The following is a 10,376-nucleotide window of genomic DNA, read 5'->3' as shown; positions in this document are numbered from 1 at the left end:
CGAAGCCGCGTCCCCTGCATCGGCAGGCGGACTCTCAACCACTGCGCCACCAGGGAAGCCCTTTTCTAGAACTTTTATTAATTCATATATTGAATTTGTTTCTAAATTGCTTTTTAATTTCTCTCTATAAATTTCTTTCTTTCTCTCTCTACTATACTTCCTCAGAAATTGCCTTAACTTTTTGTGAAATTATGTTTTTGTTTCATGGTTGCAATATGTTATGCCTAAGGATGGCAATGCTGATTTTTTTAAAGTTATTTTCTCCTTAGTGGTCTGTTTCCTCCAAATTGGTTATTTCCTCTCCCTGTTTGTTTTGGTCACTGTTTTACCCCAAATGTCTGGTAATTCTTATTCTGTGCTTTCCATTAAGGGTGGAGAACTAAAAAACTTGAAAGATCTGTGTATCCGTGGAGCTTCATGGCTATGAGCTTCACTGTAGGGTTATCTGGCTGGACCGTTTCATAGGGCTGATCTCCTGCCTAGAGGATGATTGCCTGGCTTCTAGATTTTGTCTTTGGTGGTCTTGGCCTCCATGGTGAATGTACATGTTTCTCATACCACAAGGCTCAACTGTGCCTTGTGTCTACCCCCAGCCAAAGACTTTCACCTTTTCTGAAGAAAAAACTTCAGACTTTTGCTGGGTACAAGAGGGGCAGTTTTCTGGCTGGAGTGTCTGTCTTTTTTTTTTTTTTTTTTCTTGATGCTTAAAGCATTTTTTCACTGATTCAAGAAGTACTTAATGATTACCAAGTACAACATTGTGCTACAAACTTGGGAAGAACCAGCTCTGGATTCTGCCATTAAGAGCTTCACAGATCGCTACAGTAGATACACACAAGCATCCATCTGTACTGGGGAGTGCTAAGGGACACATTTAGGTAGATTTAGTGGTTTATATAATATAGATTTTTAAACATGTCCTATCTTTTACATTTCTTTGGGCTTATTGGTGAAATGGTTTCTAGGGCTTCCCTGGTGGCGCAGTGGTTAAGAATCCGCCTGCCAATGCAGGGGACATGGGTTCGAGCCCGGGTCCGGGAAGATCCCACATGCCACGGAGCAACTAAGCCCGTGCACCACAACTACTGAGCCTGCGCTCTAGAGCCTGCGAGCCGCAACTACTGAAGCCCGCATGCCTAGAGCCCGTCTCTGCAACAAGAGAAGCCATTGCAATGAGAAGACTGTGCACTGCCACGAAGAGTAGCCCCCGCTCACCGCAACTAGAGAAAGCCCGTGCCCAGCAACAAAGAGCCAACTCAACCAAAAAAAAAAAAAGTTTCTAAAACCACACTTAAAAAAAAACACGACCAAAATAAAGTAAACAAGTTAAAACTAGCTACTACCAAATACCTTCCTTTGAAGATTTTTTGATATGATTCTGTGTCTGATTCCAAAGACTTTTAACTAGTCTTCCTAATTCTAGTTTTTTGTTCCCATTTCCTAGAGATACATAGTGCTGCTAATTCTTGAGCCTTCTGCAGATTCAGTGGTAAATTGGGCCTCTTACTTTCCCTGATGCCTGCTTAGAACTCATTTTTTTCAAGTATCCTAAGGCCTTTACTACTTTTCTGTCAGCTTTCAGTATTCAGTTATATTTCTGTTCTTTTTTTTCTTATTCTCTCTGGCCTTGTGGATTTATGCCTTTCTTAAAATATACATAGATGGATAGATATAAAATATACATTATACATATTGTTGTAGTGGTGTTTGGGAAAGGAGTGAATATAGATGAGCATCTGTGCAGTCTTTATCTGGGAGTCTTCTCTTTTATGTACAGTTGTTTTATCTCCTTCAGCTAGATCACAAACTCCTTGATTTAGCTTGAATCAGGGATATAATTCTTTTATCCCCCTCTACAGCTAACTTACTGCCTTCCACATATAGTATATCATAATCTGTTGTTTGACCTGTTATGTAAGGGAGTGGTGCTAAGTGAAGGATGTGTATAACAAATTGGTAATCATTCTAATTCCCAGGCAGTTATTAATATGCTATGTCCCTAGACCAGTCATTTGTATGTCCCTGTATTAGTTCCTTTAGTTTGCATATTGAAAGTGATTGATAGTCTAGCTATTTAGATACACATGCTATACTGAGTACTAAGTTAAGTAGAAATGCAGATGGAGGAAAAAAAAAACACTTATGATATTTGTCTCCTTTCCTTTCCTTCCTTGTTCTTTCTGTTAATTAACATACTCTTTTTTTTTTTTTTTTTTTAAGCAGAGTTGGAAGAAGTCAGAATGAGGAAATTTTTTTTTTTTTTAATTAATTAATTACTTTATTTTGGGCTGTGTTGGGTCTTCGTTTCTGTGCAAGGGCTTTCTCTAGTTGTGGCAAGCGGGGGCCACTCTTCATCACGGTGCGCGGGCCTCTCACTGTTGGGGCCTCTCTTGTTGCGGAGCACAGGCTCCAGACGCGCAGGCTCAGTAGTTGTGGCTCACGGGCCCAGTTGCTCCGCGGCATGTGGGATCTTCCCAGACCAGGGCTCGAACCCGTGTCCCCTGCATTGGCAGGCAGATTCTCAACCACTGCGCCACCAGGGAAGCCCCTAACATACTCTTAACAGTGAAACACCAATTAAACTTCTCCTGATCTGATTAAGCCTCTGTAGTAGCTAAGACAAATTAGGTATTTAATATTTAGTTTAAAACAATAGATTCTTAAAGTGGTATATAAAGTTCAACCTAGATACTAAAAGAAAATGAGTATTTTGACAACGTCTGTCCTAGGCTAAGTCAGAGGACAAATGTATATCTTATTAATTATCATGTCTTTCCAGTCCTAACAGGGGCTTTACAGAAATGCACTGTATGAGTGGCCACTCCAATTTTGTCTCTTGTGTATGCATCATACCTTCAAGTGACATGTACCCTCATGGACTAATCGCCACTGGAGGAAATGACCACAATATTTGCATTTTCTCACTGGAGAGTCCAGCGCCACTTTATGTACTAAAAGGTCACAAAAATACTGGTGAGTATAATGCTTTGGTATTTTTCTGTTTGAATAAGTTTCATCCTTTTGAAGATAAAATTCTTATATCTGCTTTCCCTAGTTTTTTTTTTTTTTTTTTGCGGTACACAGGCCTCTCACTGTTGTGGCCTCTCCTGTTGAGGAGCACAGGCTCCAGACGCGCAGGCTCAGCAGCCATGGCTCACGGGCCTAGCCGCTCTGCGGCATGGGGGATCCTCCCGGACCAGGGCACGAACCCGTGTCCCCTGTATTGGCAGGCAGACTCTCAACCACTGCGCCACCAGGGAAGCCCCCTAGTTTTTATTATTATTATTTTTTACCTATAGCTATGGCTTAATAGTGAAAACCTTTTGGATCATCATTGTTCTGCAAATTCTCTGTCACAGACTTATTGTCATCATTAATGGTTGACATGATTATATATGTAAAAAGGAAAAGATTGTGGTTTTATATACTTTGTAATTTTGGTTTTTCAGCTATCGTGTGCAAGAAATTAATTTACTTAGGAAAACTGAGAGCACTTCTTTATCTTTGGGCTGTTATGTCTGTATTTATGCAGCAAATTAAAGCCCCAGAAGGAATGTATTTAGGGTTCTGGTATCATTATTTGAGAGTATTTAATACTTTTGAACAGCATTTTCTGTGATTTGTATTTCTGATTCTTTTATATTCCTGGATTTGTGTTTGCTTAACAGCTCTTTGTTATAAAATGATATGCTTAATCAATGCAGTATGTGTACTACTTTTTTTTTATGTATCTGGAATAGTTTGGGACATCTGTAAGCAAATAGTATGACCCATAAGCACTCTGAACTTAATTTCTTTAAGGAGTTTGTAAAATGTTTTGTGTGTAGGTATGGGAAATCTTCAATACAGGGTGATACAAATTTTTTTAAACTTTTTGAAGGAAATCTTCAAATGTATACAAAAGTAGAGACATAGTATTTTATAATAAGTTATATATAAACAAACATAAAAGAGAATAGTGTAATGATCTTTTCTACTCATGTATTTACATAGCTTCAAGGATTATCAACACAAGGCCTATCTTGCTTCATCTTCTGCTTCTTCCAAAATATTATTTTAAAGGAAATTTCCAATATACTCTCTCATTTGTAAATACTTCAATATATAGCGCTACAATAGGGTTTGGCAAACTTTCTGTAAAGGGCCAGGTAGTAAATATTTTAGGCTATGCAGGCCATACAGTCACTTTCACAAGTGCTCAGCTCTGCCATTGTGTGCAGAAGCAGCCACTGACAATAAATGAGTGAACATGTCTGTGTTTCAATAAACCTTTATTTATGGACACTGAAATTTGAATGTCATATAATTTTCACATGTCAGGAAGTACCTTTTTTTTTTCTCTCAACCACTTGAAAATATAAAAACCATTCTTTGTGCACTGTACAAAAACAGATGGCCTACAGGCCACAGTTTGCTGACCCCTCAAAAAGATAAGGATTCTCTTTTTTTTTTTAACTAATTAATTAATTAATTTTTGGCTGTGTTGGGTCTTCATTGCTGTGTGCAGGCTGTTTCTAGTTGCGGCGAGCGGGAGCTACTCTTCTTTGGGGTGCGCGGGCTTCTCATTGTGGTGGCTTCTCTTGTTGCAGACAGCAGGCTCTAGGTGCATGGGCTTCATTAGTTGTGGCACGCGGGCTCAGTAGTTGTGGCTCACGGGCTCTAGAACGCAGGCTACGTAGTTGTTGCACACAGGTTTAGTTGCTCCACGGCATGTGGGATCTTCACAGACCAGGGCTCGAACCCGTGTTCCCTCCACTGGCAGGCGGATTCTTAACCACTGCGCCACCAGGGAAGTCCCTCTCTCTTTTTTAAAAACAATATCATTATCACACCTAAAACAAAACAAAACCTAATTTCTCGTTACCAAATATCCAGTGAATGTTCAAATTTACCCAGTTGTCTCAGATGTTTCTTTTTACAATTTGTTTGAATTGTGACCCAAAGGTCCACTTGTCTTTCGATCTATTGGTTTTTTTCTTTTTTTAAATCCCCTCTATATTTGAAACCAGCTTATTTTACCTGTAGAATTTCCTGTAATCTGAACTCCACTGGTTAAAGCCTCATTTCTCTAGCCTCATGTTCCTCAGTCCAGTAGTCTTGTAAGCTATTAGATCTAGAAGCTTGATCAGATTCAGATTCAAGTTTTGAGCAAGAATTTTATACTTTCTGTTGTAGCACAACAGGAGGCATGTAATATTTCTTTTCATGATGTTAAGATTCATCCATTCTTTTTTTTTTTTTTTTTTTTTTTGCGGTACGCGGGCCCCTCACTGTTGTGGCCTCTCCCGTTGCGGAGCACAGGCACCGGACGTGCAGGCTCAGTGGCCATGGCTCACGGGCCCAGCCGCTCCGCAGCATGTGGGATCTTCCCGGACTGGGGCATGAACCCGTGTCCCCTGCATTGGCAGGTGGACTCTCAACCACTGTGCCACTAGGGAAGCCCAGATTCATCCATTCTTTATAAAATTCCCATCAGCCTTTGAAAATAAGTCTTTAACATCTACTGATGATCATTGCATAGATCCAGTATTTCATTAAAATTTGCAAATTATACTCTAATTCTACCATTATTTCTGGATTTAATAGCTAGCATTTTCCTGTAAAGAACTTTGCACATCAACTCTTTGGTTACTGTGTGAGACACACAGAGAAGACAGGATAAGCACTTTTCTTGCCCCTTCTCTCACCTCTTTTACTGGGTTTCAAAATGAGTTGATTCCCTAACATCTTTTTTTTTTTCCTGTTTTGATTCTCAAATTGTCCCATATTTGATTGGAAACCTCTTTTAAAAATTGGCTCCTGTGGCCTCTTGATAAGACCTTCAGAAGTCTTCCTTGCTTTTGGTAGTACAAAATGTTCTAGACCTGAAATCAGCCATTTTGCCAAGAAGCCTTAAGTTTTTCTTTTAGTGGGAGATAGTATTTAGAAACCTCAATTTGAGTTGTAGTGGTGCTCACCAGGATTTTTTTTTAACTTAATTTTGTTTTGTAATTATACAAAACATACATTGTTGCAAAGAAAAAACTATTCAACATGGTGCATTCAGAGAAATCTGGATTTTGTCTGTATTGCCTTCTCCCGCCATCCTTATAAGTAACTAATTGTTTATTAACTTTGTTCTTTCTGAAAAAAAATTAGCAAATATGTATGTATATTCATGTTGCCCCTTTCTTAGATAGAAAGTATCTTACTGCAGTTTTCTGCCCTGGCTACTTCTGCTTGATAATATTGTTCTAGGGATTACTTCATTGCAGTATATAGAAATTGTCATTCATTTTTACTATGGCATTGTATTTCATTGTGTAGCTGTACTATAGCTATTTTAACCTATTTAGCCAGGCCCCTATTGATGGATATCTAAGTTTCCAAATTTTTGCTAGTGTAAGTGTCTTTGTGCATATGTTATTTTGTTCTTTTGTGAGTGTAACTTAGGTATGATATCTAGTTCTGTATCAAGGGGTAAATGCATATTTAATTTTGTTGTTGCCAAATCCCCATATTAGGTGTTAAAACTTTTTTTGCATTTCCAGCAGCAGTATATACGTCCCTATTTCCCTTATCAACAAAGTATGTTGTCAGACTTTTAGATTGTTGCCAAAATAAGTGAAAAATGATATTTTAGTATGGGCCAATTTTCATCTCTCATTATGGAGGGGTCATTTTTTCATATACAGAAGGGCTTTTGGCATTTTTTTTTTCCTGAGAACTATATTTTTGTCCATATAATGTGGGGTTATTGGCCATTTTAAAAGTCCTTTATAAGTTAGAGTTTTTAATCCTTTGATACAAGTTACAAATATTTTTTCATTTCATTATCTTTTTTTAACTTTATATATGTTCTTGTTTTTCTTTTTGTAATGCAAAAGTTTATGTATCATATTTATACTTTTGTTTTGTCTTCTTTCGCGTTACACGGGCCCCTCACTGTTGTGGCCTCTCCCGTGGTGGAGCACAGGCTCCAGACACGCAGGCTCAGCGGCCATGGCTCACGGGCCCAGCCGCTCCACGGCATGTAGGATCTTCCTGGACCAGGGCACGAACCTGTGTCGCCTGCATCGGCAGGTGTACTCTCAACCACTGCGCCACCAGGGAAGCCCTATCTTGATTTTTTTTGAGGTGTTTCTCATAGAAACCTGTGCAGTATTTTAGAGTATTTTTTCTGCCTGGTTTGTTTCTACTTTATCATAAGGTCATCTTTTGTTAAGTTACTTGATGGTTTGAGGCCAAATGTCATTTCTTCCTTCCTTCCTTCCTCCCTCCTTCCCTCTCTTCCTCCCTTTCCTTTCTTTCTTTCTTTCTTTTTTAAATTTAAAACATACCACATTAGTGAGTAGGAGATAAAGAAATTAATGATTGACATTCTTATATCATGTCATTTTTCTGTTAGCTTTCTAGCCCAAATTTTATTTTCTAAATGGTAGAGTGGTACTGTTTTTTAGTCAGTATATATATATATAACACTTTCCAGTTACATTACAAGTTGCGGTTTTAGGTAATGGAGGAGGAAAGTGCCATCCCACACTTCGGGGCAAGTGCCAGGGCCCAAATTGAGAGAGCTACCACAGTTTGCCTCTGGTCACTAGTTATTCAGCTTGCTCTCTCTTCTGCAGGCAAAATATACCCACTTCTCTCTCAATGTGAGACAAGCCAAAAGTCCCATCCAGTTGCAGCATCAAGTTCAGAATTTCTGGATGATACATAGTATTCTAAATATCAGGGAAATGATGCTCAGGTGTTTCTACATCAGGTCCAGACATAGTTCCTCTTAAATTTGGAGATCTGTGGCCCAAAAAACACAATTTATCTGTCACCCATTCACTCAGTATACAACTGTGGAATATTGAGGGTAATCAGAGGAAGCACTCCCATTCAGAAAAGGGAGCAATGCAAGACAGCAGTTTCTAATCTGTAGTCATCTGAAATTCAGATGGGTGGCTGTTTCAAGGACCCCCTACTCTGAGGGTGATAGGTTTTTGTGATCAGTTCCCTCTGGTCTCCAAAAGGGGTTTCCCAATCCATTGTTCTTCATGGCTCTCCTTTAACCCTCTGGGATTCTTTTCTGTTATTCTTCTTGGTCACATTGACCCTCCTTGGGGACTACCAACCTTTTCAACTTGCTTTCTGCTTGTGGGAGCTAGGTGCACAAGGGTTGTGTTAAGTCTTGAACAGTCACAGACATTTTTAGTTATTGGCAGCATAACTCTCTGAAAAACTACGTTTTTTACCTGTTTGATTTCCAGTCAGGTCTCTTCGTCAGTAGTCGTACCTCAGCTGTAGTCTAGATTTGCTGTATTACTCCCCATCTCTCCTTCTTTCTTTCCCTGTGTGCCTCTTCAGATTTAGCTACTGAAACCTTGTGCCTTTCAGACGTTAGTTGGAAAGCTGAACCTTCAGGTTCTTTTCCCTGAGCTCTTTTCCCAGGATGAAAGCATTTATTTTCAGGGCAACAACCTTAATTTTCTTTGCTTTGAAAATGCTTTAAATCCATTTGGAAGTTTTGGCACTGTGCAGGATGGATGGCCATGTTTTTGATTTGTTCCTGTTGCATGGCTGGGTTTCAGTTGTCCTTTGCTGCTGAAAGGACTTCTCGGGTTTACATTTTTCATTTGGGCTTGAGAAGCAATTGGCTCTTCCAACTCTGCAAATCCCTAAGTTTGGACTCTTCATTTCTGGCTGGGAACGAGCCAGTTCTTGATCTCATTCCATTCTTTTAGTACCTAGCCAAATGTGGCCAATAGTAAGCTACACCCATCACTGAAGTCCTATTTTCCAACCTCTTTCTTTAGGCTACAAGTTTGTCATGTCCTGAATTATTGCCGGTAACAGCTTTACCAAATGTTCCTTACTACATGATAAGGAGCACCAGCCTTCTATTCTGTGGTAATAATCTCCTCATTACCTGCCCGTTAAGCCACTGCCATATATTTCAGCTTTTTGCTTCAGCAGTGCCTCACTTTTGCTACTAATTCTGAATCGGTCAGGTAGGCTAGGTGACATTGTGGTAACAGACAACTCCAGAATCACAGTGGCTTAATGCAATAAGTTTGCTTTGCTTCTTATAGATCCAATGCAACAGGGGGCTCTACTCCTTGTGGAATCCGGATGACAGAAGCTTCACTGCAGCTTGTGCTTTCACAGAGATTGGAGTAGTGGGGAGGGAGCATGGCTTCATTGTGCACCTATCCTTAAAGCTTCTACCTGAAAGTAACATTATTTCTGCTCATATTTCAATGCCAGAACAAGTCATGTAGCATACCTAAAGCCAAAGGAACTGGGGAGTTCAGTCTTACCGTTTGCTTAGAAGGTGAAGAGCAGAAAATATTTGATGAATATAACTAATGGCTACCACAAACATTAAAATATTTATATGTTCCATGTATTTCCGGGAAACTTCCTCTTGTAACCTTCTAGCCTTCTGTTGGATTGGTACTACCTGGGCTAATGTCATCCTGGATTTCCCTATTTCCTAGATCCCATGTTTTGTCATTCTTAACTTACTCTTTGATTTTAGTGTAATACAGCTGTTGCAGCTTCCTAAGAAAGCTGTGACATGGGGGTTAAATATATTGTATTTGTATATTGGAAAATAGCTTTATTCTAGTCTTATTGAATATTTGATTTTTTGGCTAGACGTAGAATCCTATGTTAAAACCATTTAACCTCAGAATTTTGAAGGCATTGCTCCATTGTCTTTTAGTGTGTAACGTTATTTAGAAGTTTGATGCTATTTTGATTCCCCATCTTTTCTATGGGACACTTTTCTGGTCCCCTCCCAAACTTTTGGAGTCTTCTCTATTTCTAATGTTATAAAATTTCACAATGCATGTCTATCTCTGTTTCTCAAAGTGCCTTTCATTGGGCACTGTTGTGGGTTCATTCAATCTAGATATCATGACCTTCATTTTTAGGAATCTTTCTTGTACTATTTCTGTGTTCTTTGCCTCACCTCTCTCCCCCTCTGCAATTATCTCTTTCTGGAATCCCTGTTAGATGTTGGACATTTTGAAATTACTTTCTAACTTTCTTAATTATCCTTTCCTATTTTTCATATATTTGCCTTTTGGGTCTAATTCTCAGGAACTGTTCTCCCCCTAGTTTTTTTTTATCATTTTTTCAGTTTGGTTCTTCTATTTTTAGCATTTAGTTTTCTTGTTCTCTCATTAGTTCTTTTTTAATATAATATCTGTTTGCAAATAATATTGTATTGAAGATTTTTCTTCTGCTTCCTGAAATTGGATTTGTTTCTTATGGGTCCCCCAAACCCCTTCCCCCTTATTTTTCTGTTTCTTTGTTTTGGTTTTTCTCTTTCGTGTAGGTGGAGCTTGATGATTGGTGGGCTTCATTAGAGGGTGATCTGATGATCTGACTTTTTAGAT

At 39.0% G+C, this 10,376-nt stretch overlaps 1 protein-coding gene across 1 annotated transcript in view; it reads left to right on the top strand.

Moving 5' to 3' along the window:
• PLAA (phospholipase A2 activating protein) overlaps positions 1 to 10,376 on the top strand; it is a 37,498-nt gene that overhangs the window by 4,214 nt on the left and 22,908 nt on the right. The window contains exon 2 of the mRNA XM_007455922.1: positions 2,780 to 2,973. Within this exon, the coding sequence (XP_007455984.1) occupies positions 2,780 to 2,973 (194 nt within the window). The remainder of the gene's footprint in view (positions 1 to 2,779; positions 2,974 to 10,376) is intronic.

Source organism: Lipotes vexillifer, unplaced genomic scaffold (assembly GCF_000442215.2).
Source record: "Lipotes vexillifer unplaced genomic scaffold, Lipotes_vexillifer_v1.1 scaffold644, whole genome shotgun sequence".
In the NCBI taxonomy this organism is placed as follows: domain Eukaryota; kingdom Metazoa; phylum Chordata; class Mammalia; order Artiodactyla; family Lipotidae; genus Lipotes; species Lipotes vexillifer.
Note: the sequence above shows the minus strand (reverse complement) of the source record. Positions and strands in the feature narration are given on the sequence as shown.